Source organism: Corvus hawaiiensis, chromosome 1, assembly GCF_020740725.1.
Source record: "Corvus hawaiiensis isolate bCorHaw1 chromosome 1, bCorHaw1.pri.cur, whole genome shotgun sequence".
Lineage (NCBI taxonomy): Eukaryota > Metazoa > Chordata > Aves > Passeriformes > Corvidae > Corvus > Corvus hawaiiensis.
In genome coordinates this window covers 4378254-4405961 of record NC_063213.1, presented here as the reverse complement: position 1 = coordinate 4405961, position 27708 = coordinate 4378254, and the positions used below count along the sequence as shown (strand labels likewise).

The 27708-nt window shown below is 41.3% G+C and overlaps 1 protein-coding gene across 4 annotated transcripts in view; it reads right to left on the bottom strand.

Moving 5' to 3' along the window:
• Positions 1-24657, bottom strand: part of DLEC1 (DLEC1 cilia and flagella associated protein) — a 33015-nt gene extending 8358 nt beyond the window's left edge. For 3 of the 4 annotated variants that reach the window (XR_007205767.1, XM_048314562.1, XM_048314736.1), the window contains exons 1-30: positions 24317-24657; positions 23357-23497; positions 22647-22803; positions 22071-22181; positions 20870-21009; positions 20393-20610; positions 20074-20155; positions 19588-19675; positions 18607-18780; positions 17697-17833; positions 16705-16797; positions 16357-16447; positions 15270-15432; positions 13359-13551; positions 11992-12050; positions 11318-11489; positions 9970-10063; positions 9607-9737; positions 9155-9313; positions 8217-8356; positions 7821-7974; positions 6611-6721; positions 5424-5554; positions 4896-5081; positions 4746-4804; positions 3430-3581; positions 2810-2913; positions 2053-2123; positions 1173-1390; positions 58-192 (exon numbers count right to left, since the gene is read on the bottom strand). Coding sequence is in view for 3 of the 4 variants with exons in the window: in XM_048314562.1 (XP_048170519.1) it covers positions 58-192; positions 1173-1390; positions 2053-2123; positions 2810-2913; positions 3430-3581; positions 4746-4804; positions 4896-5081; positions 5424-5554; positions 6611-6721; positions 7821-7974; positions 8217-8356; positions 9155-9313; positions 9607-9737; positions 9970-10063; positions 11318-11489; positions 11992-12050; positions 13359-13551; positions 15270-15432; positions 16357-16447; positions 16705-16797; positions 17697-17833; positions 18607-18780; positions 19588-19675; positions 20074-20155; positions 20393-20610; positions 20870-21009; positions 22071-22181; positions 22647-22803; positions 23357-23497; positions 24317-24565 (4113 nt within the window). In the remaining variant the exon portion in view is untranslated. The remainder of the gene's footprint in view (positions 1-57; positions 193-1172; positions 1391-2052; positions 2124-2809; positions 2914-3429; positions 3582-4745; positions 4805-4895; positions 5082-5423; positions 5555-6610; positions 6722-7820; positions 7975-8216; positions 8357-9154; positions 9314-9606; positions 9738-9969; positions 10064-11317; positions 11490-11991; positions 12051-13358; positions 13552-15269; positions 15433-16356; positions 16448-16704; positions 16798-17696; positions 17834-18606; positions 18781-19587; positions 19676-20073; positions 20156-20392; positions 20611-20869; positions 21010-22070; positions 22182-22646; positions 22804-23356; positions 23498-24316) is intronic. The other variant, XM_048314631.1, reaches the window with a different exon arrangement.
• Between the last annotated feature and the right edge of the window lie 3051 nt (positions 24658-27708).

The window sequence follows — 27708 nt, the reverse complement described above, 5'->3', positions numbered from 1 at the left end:
CCTCTGCCCTGCAGAAAATGTGCTAAATCGAAGCACAAAGAAAATGTAAAAGCTTACAATCTGCCTTGGAGCAATGGAGTAGGGGCTGTCTGCAGGCACCCCCTCATGAGGTCGCATAAGTACAGAGATAATTTTCTCTCTTGTAGACTCCTGACTGCTGATTTCCTTCTCTTTGCTGTCAGAACCTGGAGGCTGCAGAGACACGGGGTGGGGAATGGTTAAAACTGTTACACTGCAAGGGAGGAATGTGAGTGATGTGCACACAGAACTGCTGCACTGGTCAAGAAGCATGGCCAGCTCCAGTTTATTTCTGGCACAAAGACTGGACACGTGGATGTGTCCTGTACATTAATTTTCTCATCCACAGAGTAGCTCTCCTGGAACTGCTCCTGAGTTCCTTGGAAAATGTGCATGCTTGGGTCCTGCTCTACCTAGAGAAGCATCCAGCTAGGGTACAAGATCTTGCGCATTATACAAACCAACACTCTGGGGCAGTACTGTTCCCTTTGTGCACAAGAAAGGTTAGAGCTGTGTTAAAAACAACTGTGCATTCTGAGCTGAAGCAGAGAAAATGTGATTTTAGTATCTTTTCCATGAAGCTTCTGCCAGAGAAATATACATATCCTGGGGGATACCTTCTCCCTGTCGCTCCCAGCCCGTCAACACAGTAAATTGCCACATTATAATCAAACCTCCCATGTAACAGTTGTTACCATATTCTAACAGAACCAATCTAATATTAGCACTGGGATAAATACCTCCATATCATTACCTGCAATTTGAAATTCGCAGGGTAGGTTCTGCTCCCTGACTACAGCACATGTTGACACCAGAAAGCACCCATGAGAAAAGCAGAGCCAAATTAAGAAGTTTTAGTTATTTTAATTCTTTCATGTAATAACGGCAATAGTTTGTCAATAGTAGCTCTGTAGCTTTTAAAACAATTTAAGGAGAGATAATTGCTTATAGCTCACTCTGGAAACAGACTGCTGATCCCCATAGCCACCTACCCATGTATTGCGTGCTTGACTGGGAGAGGAGCTGCTGACGTTTCTTTGAACAATCCAGCTCCTAGTTACAAGTTATATCTCCTGTTATTGTTTTCAGCCCTTCATGCCAAAAACCCCATCATGTATCTCAGCAGCAGTATAAGAAACAGCCTAAGCACTGACCTCATCCGTGGTTTCCAAAGCTGGATAAATGCTTCCACAGGGAATGGCAGCTGGATCCAACGTTAACATGACCTCTGACTCTGAGGTGCTACCACTTGATGCAGCCTCGTTTCCAGCCATGTCCATAGCAGAAAAAGGGTCTCCAAAGAGCACCAACAGGTCCACCAGCTTTTCATCATCTGGCTCGTGGTTGTAAATTTCCCAGTCCAGGCGGATGTCTGAATGGGAAAGGAAAAAAGGACAATTACTTCTAGTCAGTGAGAGGACTCATGGCTTTGCTGGTACCAGAGAACCAGGATATCAAGTAACAAATTTGTGTCTGGCAACTGGATTTGTATTAAAGTGTATCTCTTAAGTTTCCCACGCTTTCTGTAAACTAAAATGATTTAAGATCTTGCTATAGTTTGAGCACTTTCTATATCCTAAACTATAATTAAGATAAATTATAAGTATTTTGTTTAAGCAAATGGATTTAGTAGAATTAAAAAAAAAAGGCGATTGACTTTGCTGTGAAGAGCTTAAAATTGCACTCAAGAGCTAAAAAGACTACACAGAAGAGCCAGATGATGCCAGTAAGAAGCAGGTAGCACACCTGATTGACCAGGGTTGGTGTTGTGAGAATTTCATAAAAACATAAAATCCTGCATAGCCACCATTTCAATGAGGGAAAACCCAGCTCCATCAGGATAGAATGTGCAATTGCATAGTAGCCACACATTGAGTCACTCTCTTATATATTATTACCATCATTTTTGCTAAAATATGTTCATTAGGAAACAAGTAGGCCTGTTAATTAACACGGTAATGGGTCCTTCTACTTTTATTCTCATAAGGAACACAATGAAAGTGTCAATGTTTGCTGTACAAAAATCATCCTTACCAAAGGGAGTGGGATTGTTGAGCTGGACCCTTCGAAGGACAGGGGACCCTCCTGAGACTTGAGTGCCAAACCTGAACAGGGAACCTTGCTGTCAGTACATGCAGAGGACAGAAAATCACTGTCTGAAATCACTGAAGAGTTGTTTAAAAGTGGAAACAAATCTGGCTGCACTGGAACAGCTCTCAGGTAAGGCACGCCCTACACTGTGAAGTACAATATTGGTTTATTTTATCAGTCTCTTGTTTTCCCTAGTTTTTTTAGCAGTCTCAGACATTTCAGGGTAACCACATGCAGTGCTGTGCTCCCCAAAAACCAGCCCATACCCCTCATCCTGAGGTGCAGATGCCATTTACTGTATGAGAGGGTTTAAACCTTCCCCTGCCACTATTGACCTCGGGGCCGCATTTCTCCTGGTCCAGGTACAGGGCCAGGGAGAAATGAGCTGTGGATGATGAGAACTGCTGCCACGTGCCAGTTTCCATCTCCACAGAGTCAGATGAGGCTGCACTGGGTAAAATTCTACGACTGCAAGCCCAGAGCAGCGACTGCTGGCAAACCTGAGCAGCCTTGTGTGCAGATTATTTTCTAATTGTGTTGGCAGAGACAAATGTATTGATGTTCTAGAAGCAGATCCTGTACTTTGACAGCCACTTTGCTGACCTTCTCATTGTATCACAAGATGGAACAGGTGTGTATGTTGGCTGCAGTCCATTGGTATTTAATTCTCTGATTTCTTTGACAGTATTTTGCACTATACCTGATAATGGGTGGCTCTGGTTGCGGTCCTGTCACCTGCAGGAAGATTGGACAGCCTTTCACAGTCATTTGCATAGGAATTAATTTAGGTTGTAAGTCTCCCACCTATTAAAATGAATTTTTGCTATTAGAATCAAGATTACACCTTAGTTCTCTGTGCTATGAGATTATGTTTTGCAAACTGATTGTATTTTCAAATATTTTTGACCAGTTTCTTTTGATGGCCTCTAATTCATATGCTAACAACAACTCTTCTCAGCAGGAGAATGCAATACCTCATGCATTATCAGCTTTCCTGCTGCTTTTCTACACAACACAATCTATGGTATTGGTAGAGCAGAGCAGTGCACTGGCCAGCTCCCAAACAGATGTTATAAATCAAATATGGATCTATGACTTCCAGTCATTTTCAAGGCACATGAAAACCTCCCAAGGAATAAACACGTCCCCCCAAAACCAAACAATTGTTCCTTACGTGTTTTTGGAGGTAGTGGTATAGCAAGATCCACCCTGAATTTTTACAGAAGTCCTAAAAAACTGAAAAAATATTTCTAACAGAAAAGCACCTGGGAAATATAATTGGTGTAAAATCTGCCATGGTAAAACCGAAACCCCACCTACCTTACAGACAAGATTATCCTGGTACTCTCCCCACATGTTGTTGTAAGCTGCTATTTCTATGGTGAGCTGCTGGAAAGCTTTCAGAGTTCCTGTGGAAGGTTGTATACAGAAAGCTGCTCCCTTCCCCTGAGACAGCAGTGCAGCTGCATACTCTGAAGGAGCACAGCAAAGAAGCATTTCATGAATTTTAAGGAAATGGAACAAAGTTAGTCTTTCGAAGAATACATAGGACCATGGTTTTAGTTGCTATTAATCAGCTTAACCTCACTGATTAAAAATAACAAACCCTGGGATCATTTACACAGCTCACATTTATACCACTTTACCCAAGTTCCCTTCTGCAGTGGGTCTTACTCCGTTTTTTGGAGTTAGTGCTTGCCCAGAACATTTTACAGCAGGACTCCCTTCCAACAACCTGATCCAGGACTCTCTGGGATATGCAAGGCACTAACTGGTTACATGAAAACACACTTTCAATTTGAGAAAAATAGGCTGGGATTTGTGTCGACTGTATATTGTTCCATTAGCAGCTGTCTGTTTACCTCTGTGTGCTCTTCCATGCAAAGAATTAATTACAAAGAGCAGAGTCTTTCCACATTCTGAGTCACCTAGGCCTGCATGGAATCTGTCAGAACAGCATTTTTCCAATCTTAAGCACTAATTCAACAACTGAAAAGCTCTGTCTGTGTAACAGATACCAAACTCTATGGCAAGGTACCAATATGTGCAAGTTTTATTTTGGATACAGAAGACACATCCACACTTCACAGCATTTTGCTCCCATTTCCTCCCTCCCTCAGTCTCATGTGGCTCCAAATATTATCATTTTTCAGTACAACACATCAGAAATGACAGATGGGCTGTGCTGTAGCTTTCCACAGTGGGGAGGGTACAGTAAAGGGTTTGAGGGAGAAAAGCCTGCTGCAGTGGTACTGGGAAACTGTGTAGGAGAGAAGGAGCCAAACATTCTGCATGTCATCCATCCCGTGTGCTGGAAGTGTTCTGGGGGTGAACTGTCACCAGAATCACCAACTTTGTTTCACACTGTTGTTTGCAAGAAAAAGAAGAGAGAGAAAGAAAGGGAGGAGAAAAGAGAAAAAAGCAAAAGGGGAAAAGAAAGATTGACCTAATTCGTATACAATGTGGGCTTTCAAACTCAGGAATGAGCTGAGGAACTAAGTAATTTAACAGTTTAGACTTCACCAGGTACTCCAACTGTGAACAGATGTGCCTGACTGGTACATTTAGTGCTAAATATGGCAGGCAGTTGGCTTTCACCTTCTGTCCACTGAAGGAATTAAGTGCTCTTTTCATACCTGACTTTGCTTTTCTGGCTGCATGTTCTGTCACAGGCCCTCTTCTTTTCACCAAGTAGCTTGAAGAACATGAAAAAAACAGATCTGATTTCAGGTTTAATCCAGACCTAAACTAGTATTTGAGTCATTATGCAGACCAGCAAGACTCACGGGCAGGCTCCTGGTTCTGGAGGCAGCAAACAGGCACTAAAATACTCAGCTTCCAGTGTGAACGGAGCACTGATTCTAGTGGGATTTGTAAGAATCAGCTGACGCTTTACAACATCTTTGAATGCAACTTCAGACCCAAAGTCCAAAAGAAGCTCACACGGGCTTTGAGGCATTTGTCCTTCACCACTGCCAGAAAAAGTACGAGTAGCATTTAGACATGGGTCTCATTTTCTTATGCCACAGACGATTTCAGGAGATTTAAAAATGTGCAACATGCAATGAGGTTGTGATGCGCAGTGTAAAAGGACCATGCAGTCTATGATTTTTGTCATCAGCATTTTCTGCTTTTCATTTTTTCACTTCTACCCATGTAAGGATTTATTTGGGGTAAAATTTTTATCATGTATAACATGCCAACCTGCCAAATTAAAGACATACTCATTTATATGAAAAAATATAAAGATGAGCATGTTCCAAAATACAGTAATCAGACTACATATTAAAAAAATAAAAATTGGTCAGATTTACCTGGCAACTCCATTGTCACTAGGTACTGAGTAGATGACATGTAGTCCCTTCACCTCTCCAGAAATGCTCAGAAAGAGGGGTTCAACCATGTCTTCTATGCTACAGGAAAGGGTGAGGTCTTTCAGCTCACCCTAAAAAGCGAAGAATCAAGTGTCCTTGTGAATGAAGCACATATCATAGAGGAAAGGCAGCCTCTGTAGGACATTTATTTTTAAAAAGTGTGTAAACTTCCCTGGATTAAACCCAGAACAATAGGATTGTGAGAAGTCTTACTGAATTGTTTTCAGTGCATTTTCTGCAGTATTGGAGCTGCTTAGAAGGCAGTACTGAGTTAAAAATTTGTGGCTGTTTCTCGGCTTTGTACCCGCAGTTGTCTGTGAGCCTAGAACTGCTCCATTACTGATTTCTGACACAGTTCCTATACTCCAAGTATTGAATCACAGAATCATTTAGGTTGGAAAATTCTAAGGTGATTGAGTCCAAACATTAATCCAGCACTGCCAAGGCCACCACTAAACCATGTTCCCAAGTATCACAGCTACGTAAGTTTTAAATACTAACTCTGATAGTACTGAACACCTACTTTTAAGCAAATAAATGAAACCTCCATCTCCAGTGACTGTAATGGGAACTAAGACACCATATCTATAGGAAGATCCTGTATTTGGGTGCACTAGCTCAGCTGTTTGAATGCTCTTGTAAAGTCTATTTCTGAATTCCAGGAGTTTGTAAACTCCGCTCTTGTATTTTGCAGGCTCTCAGTCCCATCAGTCCCCTTTTAAGTTTTCAAATAACAAAATGTCATGAGCCTAGTTGCAGTCAGAAAATCAAATGTATTATATATATATGCCATTCTGCTCCATATCATTCCAGATAATCCAAAGTGAGGATCTGTACGCTCCAAGAGGAGTGATAAGCATTAAGAGCAAGTGTACAGGACTTCAAGAAAGGAAGAAAATAGGAACAGCTGAGATATAAAGAGGGAGAGTAGAAATTTCACACCATGTGCACTTCTTTAATTCTTGCCTTCAACTGTGGTACCTCTGAAGAAAAGCCATTTCAGAGATATTGTAGGGAAAAAAGAGCATGTGGTTTTGTACATAGAATTCCTTCCTTTTGCCAGATGGAGGTGAGATGAACAAGCCACTTTTGCTGTTTTATAGAAGTGCATCAGTTTGTAAACTTACCACAGTGTTAGCTGACAGCTCAATGCAGAATTCCTTCTCTTCATTTGGGCCTAAGGTGCCACTGGCAGGGGAGACCACGACGGAGCACAAAGCTGCCTGGCTTCCAATGAGCTGCAAACAGAAAGGAAATTCAGCTCATGCTGATTCTCTCACATTGTCTCTTCATATCACAGAGGTCTAAAAAGACCAAGCTATTCTCAGGCTTAGGACACTTTCAGGCAGCAACACCTACAGTTTAAGACTGGCTTTACAATTCCCCATGGGTGATAAGATCCTCATGCCTACATTCACTTCAAGTAACTCAGGTGCCCAGCTGAGGCTGCTGGGCTGGGAACAGAGTCACTGTCATCCCTCTCAGTCACAAGCCTTTCCATGGTGAAGCCAACCTATCTGATATCAGAGCAGGAGCCCAGCTGTGCCACACTTCTCTCCACTACAGAGGTGGGGAAGAGACAATCCTGGTGCTGGCACCTTCCCTAAGTGACCAGCAGTACATGGAATGTACCCAGGGCTTCCACTCGTTTGTTCACACATCAAAATTACATATCAAGAAAAATGCTGTACATATTCCTCCTGGGCCCCAGATGCTCCAAAGAGTTTTCCTGAAGGTCTTATACCATCCATCTGCTCTGTTGGGATCCCTTGGGCACCTGAGGAACATCTTGGATGGCACTGAGTGCTTTTATGTAGGCAACTGAGCTGAACCCTGGATGTCAGAGTAGATCTAAATGACCAAGGCACTGATAAATTTCCATTGACTGAAAACAGTTCAGACCACAGCTTAAATACTGACACTAAATTTAGGGCTTCTACTCTGTAAGCTGGAAACCAGCCAGAATGTGAAATTTAAGCAGAATTCAGACACAATTCAAAAGCACCATAATTTCTTTGTTTCACCAAAGTGCAAACCCTAAACTGCCAGGGCACTTTGTTTAACACTCTGGTGGCTTTACATCCTATAACCCCTCACATCTGCTCACCCATTCTCCCAGAGACACACAGACAGTAAGAACATAATGACATCAATTGGTAGCTAATCTTTTCATAAAGGTTGCTCTAAAGCTGAAGTTCTGCTCCCAAGCCAGTAAACAGCAATGACTACTCAAAAGATACATCAGAAAAGCTTTCAAGAATAGTTATTATTTGTATTTCTATAGAAATTGCAATTCCCATCCCTGCTGTATGCTTCACCCATAAGAAGAGCATTTACCTTTCCCCATAAGTATTTTGTTGGCAGCAGTGTCTGGTTAAAAAGTTTACTGGTTGCTTTGGCAGGAACTCCAGTATAAATTTCAGTGAATACTAGATGACTAGATATCAGGCATGCTTGGGGGGTCTGAACTTCAACAAAAACAGGAAGATGACTGGAAATAAACACACAGATGGTCTATTGTTATTGTTAATGAAACGTGCTAGACATAAAACAGCATGCTGGGAAGAATGATGTTTATGTTTATTTAGCAATATTAGAAATTTGATAGTTCATTGATAGGTTACACAGCCCCACTCTGAGTTCATATTTTTGTTGTAGGAGAGGAAACTACCTTAAGTGAAAACCAGATGCGAATCTCAGAAAAACAAAGTAAATGCTGCTTTTCCTCCTTACCTTCCTTCTCCATTTTCTACCTCCAGTTCCAGCACTGTCTGGAGACGCTGGCACTGCAATGATGTGAAATGAACTGAAACTCTGCATAGACCCAAAGGAGGTATTTCTCCAGCTGATGGCTCGATGGTGAAGGGAGATACCTGGGAAAGGAGAGAGGGAACAGAAATGTTTTTGACACGTGCAAAGCAAGGGTAAAATGTTGAAGCCACACAATCTAATCAGGGCTTCCAAGTTTTTTTTTGAAAAAAAAACCTAATTTTTCCTCAGATGTGTGCTTTCTCTCTGCCCCTTGAGTCCCACCTGGGTAGATGTCAGGAAGCACAGTGCCAGCTTTATGAAAGCCTGGCTACACAAGGAGAGAGGACTTTGCTTCTGAGAGAAGGGCAGTCAGAGCCAAGGGCAGAGTAGAGTAGGATGTGCATGGACTGACAGGGAACGTGAAAGAGAAGCAATCAGCCTCAGCAGCAGCATCTGCTCCCAGGCAGCAGCAAGGAGCCACAAGTGGGAAAGGTTCTGGACAAAAGGGCAAGGAAGGAGGGTTGGGAGAGTGGAAATAGGAAGAGCATCAGCGAGGAGTGGGGGCATTCTTGTCCAAGATGCTGGTGTGGGTGTGTGGGAGGAGGGTTCAGCAGTCTCAGCTCTACTAAAGCCTTAACTTCTTATATCAGCAGCAGCTGAAATCACTGTCATTCAGGAAATACTCCATGTCTCTTTGGATCAGGCTGGCAGGGATTTGTAATAAATGGAAGTAGAGAAAAATTGTAAAGAAGCATTTAATCTCAAAAGAACTCACGCACTTATGAAACTGTGCAGGACTAGTTTTGTAGGAAGTCACAAAAAATTAGAACTTCTGATAGCTGGAAGAAATATTGTAACTCCTAAGCAGAAGGAATAAAATAGCTAAGAAGGGAATACAGCCAGCTGTAGCAGTGACTTACCTCTTCATTCCTTTCAGCTAGACAACCCTGACTTTCTTGCATCCTCCACTGTGCTGGCACCTGACACAGATTTTTAATCTCAAAGGTTCTTGACACAGTCTCACCCTGCTTAGCCAAACCAAACCAGAGTGATGGAACATCAATACAAAGAAATGGACCCTAGGACACCAGGAAACAGACATCAGAATGGACACCTCTTCCAAAATGGCCTCATTAAAGAGCCGCTATTGTCTAGGATTAACATTTGATTCACAGAGAATATCAGAAAGCAAATGCACCATGTAAGGCAGAAAAATTCTGAGTATCATAGGAGTATCAACATTGACTCAATAGTTACTACAGCAAAAATAACTCCTGTTTCTAACTACTTGAGATTTCTCAAGCCATTGAGAGGCAAAAAAGCTTTATTTGGACAATGGCCAGGCCACACAGCTCATCTTCTTGTTTCTTACCCTAAAAGCAGCCTCAACATGCAGCACAACTGGCTCTGGACACAGCTCAACGTGACACTGCAGGTTACAGCTGATGACCCCAGGTTTGCTTCCAGAAATTGCAAGTACAAATTCACAGCATTTATTCACATCTAGAAGAGAAAATATCAGGCTGCTGTCACACATTTTTGTGAGAAATCACTGGCTGCAAGCCTGTTACTGAAGCTTCTGGAATCAAATTAAGTCTCCTGCTGGCTCCAGTGGGCTGGGGATCAGGTATTTTTTCAGTTTACATTACAGTGCTCTATATCTGTCATAAATTGATATAATCAATTACTGTAATTTCTTTCATTAATTGATGCTTGCAAGTCCCAGAAACTTTACCTATGACACCAGTATGAGGTTGAACTTCCATGATCTCACAGGCTGTGATTGTCTCCCATGTGTACTTGATCAATGTTTTGCTGTTGTTCCACAGCTGAAACAATTAAAATCAATGAGACAAGTAATGCACTTTAAGCTTTCAAGCAACAAGTCAATTTGCTGAGAGCTCTGATACACTGCAAACTAGGTTTTGTGAGTCATCATTATTTAACACAGTGTCTCCTTCACATGGGTGAAGGTGCTCCCTCAAACCTGAAGAAAATCCATTAACCATTCATTCCAAGAACATTATCATATTTGAGACTCTTAAGCTTTCCTCCCATTTTTCAAAAATGTAACAGACTTTCTAAACTTAAACTGCAAATCTTTTGAGTGCAGCTTTTTTTTTGTCAAAGGCTCTATTTGTGAGGGAGATGTAAGATCTTGAAATGTTCTGCCTGCTCTTCAGATCTAGTCAAAACATTATTTCTTAATTACAGCAAATAACTTTGTTCTCTGAAGCACAATTATCGCTAAGCTCAGTTCAAATTCTTATCTTTTTAAGACTAAAAAAAGCAATTGGAAACTGCAAAGGATGTTGTTATATCATCAGTAAGTGGCTTAATTACCCCTATCACATGTGTAGCTATATTGGATTACTGGGAAGTATGAAATGGCTGCCTTAAATTGAAAAAATAAGTTATAGGAAGAGAAATCATAAAACCAAATGCTGATTAGCAAGATCTCTAAGAAAAAAATGGGAAGACCATTAACTGGGAAATGTCTTCCTGCCTGGCTCTCACTAACAGGCCTATTTTTCCCAAGTGAGTCTAAGATCAAAAGGATCCTGATCCATAGTGAAAAGGATGCTCTGTGAGTGGACAATTGCAGCAGCATTCTCTCTCAGAATGGCCTAAGAGAAATTACCAGAACCTGCAGGAAAGAATAACATCTAGCAAGCTGCAGCATATGTGACTTTCACAGCTCTTCTGTGCTTCCTGTAGTTCTTTGCATGAACAGTGCCTCTGTTATGAGCTAATTTAATCGATTGACTATTCCTCCCAGCTGGAACACTTCTACACCACAGGAATGACTAAGTGATAAGCAATGGGTTAGTGATCCAGAAAAGCATTGAGAAAGGTCAAATCGGTGGTATCAAACTGGAGAGATGAAAAAAGAACAAAGGCTGCTGCCTGGAGTGTAGGGCTGAACAGGCTGGGTAGGGCATTTCAGTGCAGACCCTCCCCAAGTCACAGCCTAAAAACGTATCAGAAAAACTAAAATACCACTGACTGATACCTTCTAATAACACCTATGACATCTACTGACACAAAACACATGACAACAGTGAAGTCAAAAGCACACAAACCTTAAATGTTTTCTTGACATTTACACCAATGAAGTTTTCTCCAGGGACAATAATGGCATATGGTTCCAGAAGAAGATGAAAGGGTTCTGTTGATCCTTTAACTTCTATTTCCAATGCTGTTACATCCCCTACTCTGCATTCTGGGATGTTATGAAGCATCCCCTCTTCTAAACTTTGGGAGGAAATATGGTAGAATCATCAAATATGTTAAGCTGGTGTTAAATTGGATCCTGTCTTTTAATTGCCAGATCAAAACTGATAACCATCAAAAGTTTCTCAAGTACAGACTGCCCGTGTGCAATTAGCTCAGCTGGGGACAATTAAAAACTTCATTATTCTTTAAGGTACTCTAGTTGTCCTAGTCTGTCCATGAATAAGTATTTAAGTCACAGACTGCTGAGACAAAGAGTAGTAGCAGGAAACCCTGGAAAATAAGCAGACAAAAATGATAGTGTTATCTTTTTCCAAGACAGGAAAAGCTAGGGCCAGGCATGTGCCTGGGCATGGGGGAGGATATCAGAGATGCTCTTTGTACCACAACTACTTCTGCAGATAATATTCTTTATACTTGTCAATCCATCATCACCAAAAAGAAGAAAAAGCCCAGAAACTTAATGTAATAGCACAAATAAATTGTGGCTACATATCTTACTGGGAAATGTTTCTCGGCTTACCAAGGTGATTCTGGAATGTCCCTCAGTACCATCTGAATCACACTGTGATAACTCTTCAGCTGCACAGGTGAAGGAGAAAAGGATTTTAGCATCAAGTAATCAGTTATGTTGAGGATCAAAAAAAAGATGGAAAAGTAATGTAAAGGATGAATGATCATCATTGGAGTACTAAGCTCCGATAAACAATATTCAAACTGTAGAGTTACTAAAAGAAAACACGTTTGACTGCAAAACATTAAGCCAGATTCTGATCTCATGGTGTATAGTTCCAAGAAAAATACTCATTTTTGACATGCCTGTTATTATTTCCCTTGCATATTGCATACTACACACAAACATCTGCAAAGGCTCCCCAAATTAGGCTCAGTACTGCTGCACTAATTGAGAAGTTTCTTCTAACTGCTCCAGAGTATTCAGCTTAATTGACCATCAATCTGATCTTGAGTAAGAAACATGACTTTGCCATCATGGGAAGAGAATGCCTTCTTTATTCTGATGGAGGGGGGAAAAAAGAAACACAGAAACAGGCCTTAAATCTGAAGGGCTTTGCAAAAGCCTTGTTTGTAGACAGATACTAATTTCAATGTATATTTTAATTCAATATATATTCTATTAACTAATAATTTTTAAAAAGCCACATAGCTTCTCTTCCATACATATTTGAGATATTTCTTATGTCTGTCAATCAACGCAGCATGGGGCATTCCAACTCTTGGGCTTTCTTTGGATCAAGTTTCTCTAAATACAGTGAGCTCATGCTCCTGATTTACAGGAACAAGGGAGCAGAAACTGAGAGAACAGTCCCTGGGACAACTGCATTCCAACATCCTTGCACCCCTCTTTACCCACAGCTGCACACAGCAATTCTCTGCCAAAGGCTCCTGCTATCCCCTGAATTCACCACTCAGCTCTTCACAGGATCCATTTCAGGCCAAAAAAACTACAGCTGGAAACAGTTTAAATAATCACTGTTTGTTAACCAAGTTATTTAGGCTGGAGTAGGCACAAGGCATATCCCCAAAGGAGAGGGGGAAGGGGTAGGAGCTGGTGGAGGAGCCGATAGAGGGGTGAGGATGGTAACTTCACCAGCCAGGACAGCTGCAGCCATGAGGATGCGTCCACAATTTCAGTGTAAAATTAACTGTGTCCAGTCAGTCCTCAAAATTACATGAGATCAGAAAGTGTCTCAAATTTTGCAGTCAAAACATGTTTTCTTTCAGTAACTTTCTACATTTTGAACACTGTTTATCAGAGCATAGTACCAGCTAATTAAATTTAATTTAGAAAAGTTGCACAGCAAGGATTTTATGACTTGCATAAAAATACACAGCTGGAGTTTGCAGATAGGAAAGAATCACGAGCCATACCTCCAGTGGAGTGTAAGTGAGAATAAACTCATGATCTGCACAGGGAAGCAAAACTCCCTGCTCAGGATTTAGGGAGAAGGCTGACTCTGTGTCTTGATTGTATTTGACCTTTGTAAAGCCTGCAGTTTCTTCTGGTGTTAATGGTTTCAGATTAGGCTTTGTTATCTGCCAGAAGAAGGGAAGTTCTACATGGCTGCAAAGAAGTCAATAAACAACAAAAAAGCTATGATTAAAAATCCGATATTTTTGAGAAAAATGTATTAAGAAAATGTTCAGATCCTTTTTCCAGGTAGAAAATTCCTATCTTTACAGATTACAGGGGTTTGACTTACCAGTCTTTGTGAGCCACAAAGCTGATGAGGCAGCATAGAGTCAGAGTATATGAATTGTACAAAGAACATGTACAAAGAATATGTGAAAGTAAATTTTATAAATGTGTAAGATATCTTAACACTTTCTTGCCTTATTTGAACTTGTCATATAATCCAGCTATTAGAAACTCTACAATTCTTCTATCAAGGATCTGGGATGAACAGGACCATTCCTGCTGACATCAGTACGTTTGCCTTGGATCACTGCTGATGACCTGCATCACCATTCTGAATTTAGTCCAAATGCAACGTGTGGTCTTTAACATGTCAACAAACACAATGGCTCCAGCTAAAATTACAGCCATGGCTCTGCCACACTCTTTGCAATCCAGAAAAGGCTGCTAAACTAGGTTGCTTCAGCAGAAGTGTATTCCATGGAATGTCTTCATGGGTTTGAGAACCTTGCTCATGCTGACCTCAAAAATTCTGCCTTAGCAAGAGGGAGCAAGAACACTGGAATTTGAAAGTATCACTGATAAAACTGGACATTTACAATTTCATGTATCACTTTCTGTAGCAGAAACAAGGTTTTTTCTTCCTGCTTCTGTGGCGTTTACTCTCAGCCTGGCCAGCTGTGTTTTATACAAATGCTGACACCAGATGTGCAGGGACTGGTGTGGTGATTACAGGACAGAGAAAATGTGGAAATTGGCACAGTCACATCCTTTGTCAGTTTACAATATCCAGTTCACCAATCACACTTTCTTTATCCAAACATTGGCCTGTTCTGGCATTATGCAGGTGTGATTTCCAGGCCACAAAACCAACTGCCAGATATTCACTGTAGCATGCAACAATTTACATTGATATACCTAAAACCAGCACTGACCTCCTCACTGCTTTGATGGTCTGCAGCCCCTCACTGCTGCAATCATGCACGAGTGTATTTCTGTTAAAGCCTGACTGATTTTGAGCAAAATCAGGATGCCACTATGTTCAGTGTGGTGTGATTATCCATAAGGACACATTCCTTGACTTCAAATTGAATTTATATTTAAATCTATTAGGACTCAATAGTAGGAACCATGTGAACATTTTAATGTGAGTTAATTACACTGGGCTCCTGTTTTAATCAGTGGAGATCCAGTGGAGTCCAGGATGTATTATGACTTTTCTATGGAAGATGTCTACTGTCAGAATTGCATGCTTGGGAGCATCTCTTCCCTGCACTATGAAAGGAAAAGAGTGCTTAGCTGAGTTGCACAAGTATATGTAGCAGACATGTAAAGTTACATAAATCTCACCAGGATCACCCTGTAAGTATTTCCTACAACCATGTATATTTATGAATCTTTGGTAGATTAGCCTCTACTGAAGCAAATACATTGACCTTGGCTGATGGTTGCCATAATGTCTGATCCATGTGCAATGTTCCTTGAACCTTAATTACCAAACAATGGAGCAAAAAGAAGTAAAGATTCTGCACAAAGTTTATCAAGGGCATGAAGGTTTCTCCAGCTTGAGAGAGCAGAGTATGACAAATGAGATCCCTACCAGTATGCCCAGACTGCAGAGCATTACTCTAATAGCAGCTACATACGTGGAGTTCTTTATAACCAGTATCTTCTCCTCAGTGGTGTGTGGGTTTTGGGGCTCAAATCGTATGAGATGCTGTGCTGTTACATGAGTGACTTCCCCCAGTTCAGGTTTGCTTTCTCCACCTGTGACAAACAAAAGCTCCAGAGCAACCAACTCTCCAACCCCTGGAAGAAATAATTAGGTATTGCTGTTTACCATCTGACTGTTAACATAGTTCATACAATCAATAGCAAATGTCAGTAATGGCCATTGCTGATCATATCTGGTGTTTCCTCAAGTTTCAGAACTCCAGTGTGTTGACTGTACAATATTTTCCTGATGTTCTTTGTTTATCAGTATGTATCAATAGAGACCTTCTGTTCATGAATTTCACAGCTATTCACAGGGGTTTCAGGGCCACAGCTTCAGCTCACATCAGCATCTTTTCACTGAAGTGAGCAGGGTGTTTACAGTGGTTGACAATGTGGCTCCCAGATGTTTTGAGCAGTGTATTAAAAATTAAAATAAGCAGTATATTAAAATTAAAATAAGCAGCAAATGAAGTGGTAAAAAAAAAACCAAAGTAAATACCTGTGATAAAGTGATTCAACAAACTACAAGCCAAGCCTCATGTTACAGCACTCACGGTTACATTACAGTACAAGCACTGACATTTACAAGAATTTGAACTGGTTTCCTTAGCTAATCCAAAGACTTCCTACCTCTCCTGAACTCCCTCATCTAAGATGTGCCCTAAATGGGGTTCATTTCTGCCCTGTTACACCTGATGTTTCATAGTTGGTCAAGTTATCTTATTGATAGGAAAGTAAAAGAGATGAGTTGCACCTGGCAACCGGTTTTCTTTTCTGCAATTTGGTGACATTTTACATTTGGATTTTTGGCTACCAAAGGTTAAGAGCTCAATGTTTTCTGAATCCAATGTATTCCATGCACTGGGAAGGAGCAGTAATAATGCAAAAAAAAAAGTAATCAGGGGACACAGTATTTGCTTAATCCAATGACATAAAATATTACCATCACTTCAGGCCAGCAATCACCACTCACAATATCTGAATATCTATGGAATTAGAAACATGCTAGAAACAAACCTGTGACTGTAACATAACTGACTGGATAATTGTCACACAAAATGGTGAATGTTTGCTGTGAGGCTTCTGGCAAGTAAGGGAAAAACACTACCTGAAAGAGAGAAGGGAAATAGCAAGGTCTGTAACTGATTTCTCTCTCCTAAGTAATACACTTCAATTTGCAAATATTCCCTGAAAGGACAGTTTTTGTAATTAGTAATTAAAACTTACACTTGCAAGAAACAGTCAGAGTCATTTTTTGCTCACACAAACCTAAAACTGCAAGGTCTGGCCAGATCTTCTAAAATGATCTTGCCTGTTAATTTATCTGGTAAAGTCAAAAAACTTCCTATGGCATTTGACACTAACCTCTACTGTTGCATTCTGCCCTGGAGCTAGCTCCAAAACAGCAGGCTGGATCCCAAAAGGATCCTGTATCACAAAATCATCAGTGACAGCCACCTAAGGTATTAAAACAAGAAAGAAAAAAAAAAAAAGATTAATAAATTTAATTGACCAGGTTGTTGTGTTTAAAATACAGGCTTACCAGAAACAGGCAGTGTATTACAACATCACTGTTTTACCTCTTACCATACTTTTTTTTCACATATCTCAAAAGAATGTGGCTCATAAATACGGCTTAATTAGACAAAAAAAATACTCCCTGCTTTATAATGACCTTGGTGAAAGCAGGAGGGAAAGTGCAGTCTCTGAAGACAAATGACAGTGTCAGAAGTCCTAATACTCATTTCCTTTCATAGAACAGCTCTGTCTGTTTTTCCAGGCTTAAAACTCTGAGTTGAAACTCTGAAGTCTCTGGAGGGACAACCTGGCCCATCTGCTTTTTCTCCAGTACCAAAAATGCCAGTCTACCTGCCCCGTTTAACCTCCTTTGTCTGTTTCACTTAGGCCCTGCTTTGTGATGGGGAGCTAAAGACAGAGCAAGGCTGGAGTGGATAGCTGTGTCTACAGGAGCAGCAAGATCAGTAAGGGATGTTTTTGGTGAGGAGGGAGAGGAAATTACTTCATGCAATGCTACAATTGATGGCATTTCTATTTGCTTTAAGGGCAAGGTTGAAGTTCCAGCCAGTTTTCTTTTCCCTCATCTATGCCTCAGTTTACTTCTCCCCTGAGTAAGACAACCTGTTCCAAAGGCAAGCCAGAGCACAAGAAGAAGGTACAGTCATCCAAGGAGATTAGTCTTGAGGATAAAGTTGAATTCCTGAAGGAATGGCACAGTGCAGATGTCTCCAGCAAGGCCTTATGACTTCTGTGCTCATACACCATGACAGGCTCAAAAGGCCTTCACACCAGGGCACCAGCACCATGCTGGGTCCAGTATTTCCCTTCTAATCACTCACCCCGGAACCAGGAGCTGGACAGGCTTTCTCTGGCATTATAGAGAACTTCCCAGTCCTAAGCCCCTCATTTCTGCACAAGGTTGCTGTTGTTTTTATTCCTCCGACAAGGCAGGCACCACAGTCTATAACGTCAGGCACTGCAACAAGTAACACAGAAAATCAGACTCCAGAGACAGAGAAGGCTGCTGATTAAACAACTCTTTACAGACATTACTGCATGTGAACGTGCCAGGTTTTGCAATCCTAAACCTCCTCAAATTCTTTCCACTTGGAAGTTGGACAGCGTGAGATGTACATTTCTACATTCATCTTACAATTTAATGATGTAAGATGATCTTTCCTCCTTAAAGATTATTGAATGATAAAAAGTAAGATGATTTTTTTTAGAAAGGCTCAGTGTAACAGGAAACGTGAATTTACAAAAAATCAAAGCAAATTTTTTGCAAAAGTAATCCTGTTTGTTATAGTTGAGGTTAGATATCTGAAGAGGTGCAGGTATACCATATCCACATACATTTAATTTCACATTCCATGAATACTAATTAATAGCATAAAATAGTTATAATTAAATCATAATTCTATAATATTTAGAATTAGTAATTACAATTGGGAGTTCAGAAATCAACAAAACACAAACCTAGAAATGTGGCTCCTACTCACACCTCTAATACAGTGGAAAAAAAAGAGCCTAAGATGGCAAAAACAAATAATTGAGGAAAAATTCAACAGGATTACATTTTAATAACTGATAAATCTATGATGAATGAAAATGAGATAGATATCACAATGCAGAAATGGCACTGCCAATTTTTTCTACATTTGTTTTGTCACACAAAATTGAAGACAGTCAAATAAAAAAAACCCAAGTCTGCTTATCTTTAGAGAAATTTAATATTTGGACACTACTGACATGTTAATACTGGAAGTGATACTTTAGCTTGGACTAGGATGACAAAAGGTTCTGATACTTGACTCTCCACTAATATATGATCTTCATAATCTCCCAGATATTCAGGAATAAACTGGACTGTATACTGGCATGCCATTCCAGGAGCAATCATTCCTCCCTTTCCTGGATATTTTCCTTGGGCGGGAAAAAAAAAAAAAAAAAAAAAAGGCAGAAAATTAAAACAAAATTTAAAACCTCCTCAAATTGGCAGTGGTATTTATGATCACATCTTCCTCTGGAAATGTGCCTGTAAACTCCCCTCATTTATTGCCTAAATCAAGCTGATAAAATGGGATGAGCACAAGAGGCCTGGCAGTGCAATCTGGGAATGTGCACATGTTCCAGGGAGCTCAAAGATTGTTTTGTCTGAAATATGCTCCTCATAAACACAGAAAACAGCAAGGAGAAACTAGAGACATGACCCAGTTTTGCTTTACCACAAGACAAAAGGGCTTACATGGAGGCATCTAACTCCTTCTAAATATTCCTCCAGTTCCTGGGGTATCCCAATCTCCTCAGGCAATCTATCCCAGTATCTGGCTATCCTACTGCAGGAAAGATTATTTTCTTAACTTTCCTCTAACCTACCCTTCCTTACTGCAACTGAAGTGTGTTATTTCTTGCCCTCTCCTCCTAATTTTTTCAGTGGAAACTACATCTGTTCCTAGATGAATTTTGGATAAGACTCGATCTAGGTATTCCACCGATACATTTCAATCTAACATCAAACACTTTAATTTAGCCTTCTTGAGTTCCTCATTAGACCATTTCAATCTGCTTATGAGTTACATGTGAATGGTAATAAGTCAGCCTTGAATTTCTAAAGAACTGAGCACTATGGATAACAGAACAAAACAGAGTATCTCTGAAAAATCTTTGTTAGAGCAGGTAAATTAGATTTTTTATGTGTTAACATTTTAAAGGTAGAAGAAGAACCCTTACCTGGCCAAATGAAAAATACTGAAGTAGAAGGGGGGATAAGTCTTACGTGTTGACCTGTTGAAGTGATGTTCCGTAGCTCTATAGTCATCTTCATTTAAAAAGAAAAGAAAATGCTCCATTGTATTTATCATCACTCATTAAAATATTTGCAATTCCCTGGTACTACTAAGACTGCTAGGAGTAACTACTTCATCATCACAACCAACCCCAACATCCCAGTTTATTCAATAGAGGCTGAATCAGGTAGTACCAAAACAAAGCAGAGACTGAGAAGGACCCATTTAATCTTTAAATGGTTTGTGTGTCAGTGGCAGGTGTGAAGGAATATCTTCAAGGAAGTTAAAGGGTCATTAATTCAATATACAGAACAAAATCAGACTTTTATTAAAATTCAGAAAGACTACAGATTGGGTGAAATATGTAGATCATGATAGGACATAATTCTCCAGGGAGGCAGAATTAACTCTCTACAAAGAACCTTCTCACCTCATAAACCTGCCCAGCTTTATCATATGAAAACAGGACAGAAGGTGGATTGGCAAGAAACACAGGAACAAATGAGGTATCACTGAAAGATAAAAAAAAGGAGACATTATCTTCTTGCCCAGTTCTCTAAATACTGATAAAATGAGAAATTGCAAAATGTCTCCTTTGGCCGAAACAAAATATCATAAAGACATACTTTGTTATTAAGAGACTATATAAGAAATTTAGCTCAAAATATCTCTGGGTAAATCCACAGCAATTCTATAGTGGAGCTCTGTGTGCTCCAGCTCAGAATCCAGGAACTGTACACACTGCATACCCTTTGGTATCTTCTGCTTTTCTTCTGGCTATGATTTCTTCCACTTTTTCTTGAGATATTACAAGAGATTTGCCTCCATGCAGAGTATTGGGTAGGAAAAAGCGTGGGTTCTTCAAGTAATTCTGTCTTTTCTCAAGTCTGGCAAGACACTCACTTATTTCCTCTGCTTTCCAGGCCTTACTTTCTTTCCCAGCTCGTTTCCGTAAGGCTTTAGTATTCTTTGAAAAACAAGAGTGCATCGTGCAACATTAAACACAGTGATTTTGAGAATGATGAAAAAGGGAACTGCACATGTCTAACTAAAGCTACACAGCAATGAAATTTTATATAACAAATACAGTGTTTCTCCCTTTTTAACAGAGTAAATAAATTAAGTACTGGAGTCAAATCAACAATGGGTTGATATTCATCCTTTGTTGCAGAAACAGCAAGAGGCCTTACAGATCAGACAGACTAAAACAAACTTGTAACATGTACCTTACTCATGGTTTTAGCCTCGAGGCTAGAGTCTGGAGTTGAAGACACACTTGTCACACTGCCAGGCAGGTAGATACTCTTGTCCAGTGAAAAAGCATGTTGTTTACGGGTCCCTTTCAGGTATCCAGGTTCTGATGCTCCTGCAATTCAAAGAAAAAAAAAATTCTGTAAGAGGAAAACATGAATGATAAGCATGAATAAGAATGATAAACATGAAAACATTATTTAGTCTAAGCATAGGTATATGAGTTTTTATTTTAAGTCTCGTTGATAGCAAAAATACAGTTAAAATCCTCTACAATTTAATTTATATCTATAACTTATTTTGTACAAAGAAAGATGAGTGCTTTAATAAGAAAGCTTTTAGAAGCACTAGTTAAACAGGCTGTATACAGTTATATTACTCCCAGACAGATATGTTAACCTTACAAGTGAGTGGGACTTAGAATGCCCTGTTCAGTTTACAAAAAGGTCTATATGATGGACTTCTGACAGTCAGAAACTTGACAAAAACAGGATATACCACCTAGTCCCATGTTCCTATGGTTAGACAGCAAAACTGCCACCAAATTTAAGATGTGAGATTTTTCCCTTTGGAACACCAAATCTTGAAATCTGTGACTAAGTTGATTACTTTATCTTGGCTTGACTGAAAAAATTCATTTCAATGATCCTAAAACCTTTCATCTTAGCTCAGACATAAATAAAAGAAGTAAAGAAGTCTTGACATTGACCAAAATATTTTTCGTCCTGATCGTCATATGCAAATAAAACTAATATATTTCCAGAACTGGAAAATTTTAAACCCTAAATCAAGAAGACAATTACATTTCACTGAAAATAGTTTTTACTTTAATGTAACTGCTTCCCTTCACTGTATACAAGATGTAGTTGCAGCTTCTGTGCTAATGAAATTGGATAGAGATAGAACTCAGAGTTTTTGTGTGAGATGGAAAGAACTGTAAACAAATGTGCAACAACCATTAAACACCATATTGAAGAACATCTAAACTCAGTAGTTTTGAATTTATCAATTTTACTTTGAGAATGTGCCCTTAGTGGAATATTATGCTTAAAATAATAGAGTCCCTTCTGCTTTGGCAGAAAACTATAAAAATATACTCAGATCTGCTACATCCTCCAATATTTCAATTATAGAGTGTTCTAAAAAGTCTAAATTACTTTCTGCTTTAAAAGTTACCTTTTGGTGCTTTAGCAAGAGGTAGTTTCTCAGTGATGTAATCCTCAGGACAGATTAAATTATTTTTTCTGAGAAGTTCATTATCCACAATCCACCGAAAAGAAGATGCCACTGCAACAGAAAAGCCAACAAACAAAGGACAATCAAAAAAGACAAAATATTAGCCCCTTAAAACACACTATCTTGATCAATCCAAAGTAATATTTTTACACCTCATCCCTGTCAGGTTATTTTTTTTTATAGAGATATAATCTGGTATTTTAATCCCAAAATCTGACATGTACCTCCACAGTTCTAAATTCAGTTCAAACCCAGCTAAGCACCCTTTAATCTGTTTGTTGCTGCTATATATCAAGGTATGTATGCTTGTAATATTTAAGTGGTAACCCTTCAATTTCAAATTTAATACCTTGAACATGACCTGGTTGTTTGGTTTCTCAGTGTTAACCAGATGTTACTCTACTTGAACCTCAGCACAAAATCCTTCCAAGTTGCTCTGTTGATGTAAAGACCACTCCAAACTGGTCTCCAGGTACCATAACCATGTCCTGGGGGGCAACATTCTCGAATCCTCACCTGGTGGCAGCCCCATTTTGTGGAAATGTTCCCCTGCATCAGCCTTCATCAGATTTAGAACCCTTTCTTCTTCAGCTTTGGCTCGGGCCTGGGCCTGAATGATCTCCTCTTCTGCTTTGTCAGCTTCCATCAGTCGGCTCTTATACTCAGCAAGAAGCTGCCATGGGTATGGGTGAATAAAGAGAAATCTGAGCTGTTACAGGTAAATGTTTTCTGTTTGTCTTTGAGAGGTAAACAGAGATAGATTGGTAAAACATCACTACTTTACTAGCATCAACTGGCCTGCTAAAACACTGCCATTCCATGATGACACAAAACAGAAAAAAAAAAATACCTGTGGCTAAAATCATCCAGCATCAGTCTCTTCTTTTATACACTGACAACAGCTACTGGGGTGATGACAAGATAAGAAACCTGGGGCACTGATCAGCAGGTACAGGGAAAAGTTTTCAGCCAGTACAATAGGCATTTAAAGGGCTACTGCTTTTACTGGTTGTACTCTGTGTCTGAAAAGCCAGCTTGATGTAACAACATCATGAAGGAGCATGTGAATATTAACTTACATGAAAGGTTCCATGGGAAACTGTGCTCAAGTAAATTTCCATTAAAATGTCAATTGTAGGACCAACAGCTGCCTTTTAATTTTATTTTACGGAAGATCTAAGCAGCAACTAAAGAGCTCCAAACTCTGACTTGGTTTGGACTTGTACCTTCTCTAGCTCATCTGTATAACTGTCCTGATAAACACTGTCTTCTCCTTGGGACTCAATCCAGTTTGTTGCCATGTCCACCTCAAAAACATCTCCAGTGTACAAGTCCTTAAAGGCGCTAGCCAGCACATGGGAGATGTCCTGGGGAAAGAAAATGAGGATGTTTAGAGCTTAAAGCCCGATATAGGATGGGAAGAGATCACTAGGTGCACGCAAACAGCTGGAATAAACAAATGGGAAAAGGTACCTGGAAAGGGGATGTGTATGCACAGGATCACTGAGGCGTGGAGGTGTGGATGTCTGCGAGTGTGTCTGTGCTGGCTGGCTGGACGTGTAGGTGATGGTGATGGACACGGTTCTCTGTGTGCACGGCGTGTGTGATGGGCTGTGTGAGTGGGGAGAGTGTGCGTGAGGCAGATACAAGCACTGTACAGGGGATGTTTTTGTGTGACAGTCCTTGTGTAGGGCGTGTGTTTGTGCCCCAGGGCGTGTGCAGGGGTGTATCAGTGTGTGTGGTACTGTTTCTATGGGGGTTTGTGTGTGCAGCTGTGTGTGTGTGTGTGTGAGGCTGTTTGCAGGGGGATCTGTATGTGCGAGGATGTGAGAGGCTGTTTGCAGCAGGGTCTGGGTGAGGCTGTGGGTGTGTGGGTGTGTGTTTATGAGGCTGTTTATGGGGGGGGTCTGTGTGTGAAGCTGATTGCAGGGTGGTCTCTCAGTGCTGGTGGGTCTGTGTGTGAATCTGTTCACAGGGGGGTCTCTGTGTGCAGGTGTGTCTGTAAGGCTGTTTGCAGTGGGGATCTCTGTGTGCAGGGTGGTCTGTGTATGTGTGTGCCTGTGTGTCCCAAGGGTAAGTGCAGGTCTGTGTGTGTGTGAGGCTGTTTGCAGGGTCTGTGTGCAGGGCTGTGATGCTATTTGGGGCTATGCTATTTGTGCCCGTGCTGCCCAGCCCCGCTGCGTTACCTGCGGATTGGGGCTGGAGCTCCCCTCAGCCATGTCCAGCCCGGCGCTGTGATCCGGTGTGTCGGGACCGGGGCTCCCCTCAGCCATGTCCAGCCCGGCGCTGTGATCCGGTGTGTCGGGGCTGGGGCTCCCCTCAGCCATGTCCAGCCCGGCGCTGGGCTCCTGCGTGCCGGGGCTGGGGCTCCCCTCAGCCATGTCCAGCCCGGCTCTGGGATCCGGTGTGTCGGGACCAGGGCTCCCCTCAGCCATGTCCAGCCCGGCTCTGGGATCCGGTGTGTCGGGACCGGGGCTCCCCTCAGCCACGGCCGGGCCGGCCCGTCCTCAGCCTCCCGCCGCCGCCGTTGCCGAGTGACCGCGCGGGCGGGCAGGGCACGGCCTGGCGGGGTAATGGCGGTGCCCCCCTTCCCTTTCCCGGGCGCCATCGCCCCTCACAGACCCGCCGGCGCTCTGAGTGCTGCACCCCGAGTCTCTGAGGGGCTCGTATCCCGTCTCTTCCCTGCAATGTACTTGTCGTATTTTAAGTGCGACTAGCGTCGTGAATTAATAAGAAATAAAATGTTGACTTGAAACCTGTGAAGGGGATTTGGACTTCGGGGGGATTGTGGGGGGTCCCTCCGCCGCTGTGCACGTTGTGGGTTGGAGCTGAGGGAAGAGACTAAACCCTCTCCTAATTTCCCCACACGCGGGGCGAGGAGGCTGGGCTGTTCCCTGCCGCTGGAACGGGGCTGGGAGATGGGAATATTCATCATCAGCCCCAACCCATCCATCTCCCCGCTCTGCCTGCGGCGCCCTGGCTGTATACACTGGTTGCTAACAACAGGCTCCGCTGAACCCGGTGATATTTTCCATAGAAACCATCCCGGTGTAGATTTTCTCCTTGTCCTACTGCCTTTTTATTCTTTCTTTCTTTTTGCTCCCCCTCCTCCACTCTTCTTGCTCAAAGTGAAGGAACCAGACTGTGCCCCCCGGGCTTCTCCATCGCTGTCAAGGTCCTTTGGCTCTACAGGGTTTTGGACAATGGGCTGGGCAATGTTACACCCTCAACAGAAAATAACCATGGCAAAAATAATTGGAATTCACCAACGGGTGTTGTCCCACCAGCAGACAAGCCAAAGGCTGTGGGTGTAAACCCCACGGCAACCATGGGGGTGGTTGAAATTCAACTGGTTTTTTTAGGCATGTGGCACATGGGCTTGAGTCTATGGGGTGTCACGAGCTTTAGGTCCTCAGCTCACCAAAGTCTGCATTTGGAATAAAACACCAAATTAAAGCCAGAGGCACTGCTGTGGTTTTAATTTCCCTGTGGAAAAGGGAAGCTTGCCCAAGAGAAAGCTTGGCAAATCTGCGATAACCTGTTTCAAAGATTAAGGCAGAGAAATCACAGATGTCTCACAAGGATAGGACCAGGTACTTGTGCTTTCCAATAGAAAAGGTTCACAGCTTTCATAGAATCACAGAATCACTAAGGCTGAAAAACATCTCTAAGATCATCAAGTCCTACCATTACCCCAGCACTGCTGAGATCACCACTAAACACTGTCACCAAGTGCCATATCCTCACACTTTTTGAAGGCTTCCAGGGGGTGATGCCACCACTGTTCTGGGCAGCCTGTTCCAAAGTTTGATAACCCTTTCAGCAATGAAATTTTCACTAATATCTAACCTAAACCTTCCCTGGTGCAACTTGAGACCATTTTCTCTGGTCCTGCTCTTGTTCCCTGAGAGGAGAGCCTGACCCCCACCTGTCTGCACACTCCTGTCAGGGAGTTCTAGAGAGTGAGAAGGTCCCCCCGAGCCTCCTTTTCTCCAGGCTGAACCCCCCCCAGCTCTCTCAGCTGCTCCTCATCAGACTTGTGCTCTCAAACAACTTTGTTCTGTGCAGGCTTGTAGGTTCTCGCCTTCAAAATCACTGCGTCCACATTTTAACACATTTCCATATTAGAAGTCCAACTTTTCACATCATGTGCTATTACAATTGATTTTAACATCTGTTTGCTAACTGGAACATTAGTAAAATCCAGAATTTTAAAAAAGAATTCTTCCCCAGCCTTTAAAATGATGACAGTAAACCAGATGTTTTTGTTTAAAACAGTATATAAAAGCACATGAAAACTGACTGTGGAAAAATCTTGCTGTACTTTCATCTTTACTGTCTTTCAGTAACTTGCCAAGCACATCATCTCAGCTTAGAAGCTGGATTTTGCTTTTCAAACTACAGTCCATAAAATCTGGAAGTGAAGGTGAGATCCATCTGCCCAGAAGCCAACTGCAGGATCAGAAGGAGGGGCTTAAACCACTGTTCCAGAGCAATGCACAATTGTTTCCCATATGACAATGGGATATTTTCCTTAGATTTCCATTTTTATGCTATCATCATTTACTTAGATAAAGAATAAATGCCACAGTTCCTATTGTAAAACAGTTAAATTCACATGGATATATATACACGCACACATTTCCATATAAATATGATGAGCATTAAGAACAATTTCCATATATATCATCCTCTTTATCACCATTATAAGATATTTAAATTCCAAAGGCTAAAGAGAGACTCGTGCATGTAGGGAATGGAAAATAAAAAACCCAACAGCAACTTTATCCTACATTTATAGGTATAAATACAGAGGTATAAATATTTATATGTGTAAACATAAACACTTTCTCTAACTGCCATGGATGACTTCTACCAGGTGTTTTACCTTGGATTTCCCTCTGTACCATGTAAGGCTGAATTTTATGGTGGGTTTTAGGTTTGGATTGGGTGTGTGGATCTGAACAGATTCCCGAGGGCCCCACCTTGATGCTCATGTGCAGTGTGGAGCACAGGGGGATTTTTCTTGGAGGAAATTAATCTGAAACTGATCTCTCCAGGATCACCTGGTCTGCTCCATCAGCTAATGGGCTCTCAGTCTACAGGACCAGGTACAAGCTATTCTGAAATAAAATATGCCCAAATGCCTGTCACATACCTTAGAGGAATCATAACTTCTACTAAGACATGGATTTTTCCACGTTTTAAAGCAGTCTCCCTGTCTTGTCAGGATCATATTGCTTTTCTGTATTTATTTTGTTCACACTCCCCAAGTGATCCCCACACATTCCTTGTTATCCTGTGGGGCCTCTTCAAAGTTCAGCTGTTGTCCAAACCCATTCTTTCTTCTGGTAGTAACATATTCAGAAAACATCTTTCCCATTGTTATCTAACAAAATCAGAGTCCCGGAGGTGATTTGTTCAGGCATCCAGGTGCCAAATGACACTACGATAGGACAAGCCCATCTCCTTTTTTCCCCTTGTTCTGACAGTGACAGAACATTTTTGCATATGAAGTAGCTGGATGTGATTTGAATGCAAACAGGGAGCTCAGTTACTGAGTAAGAGGTTATGTGTA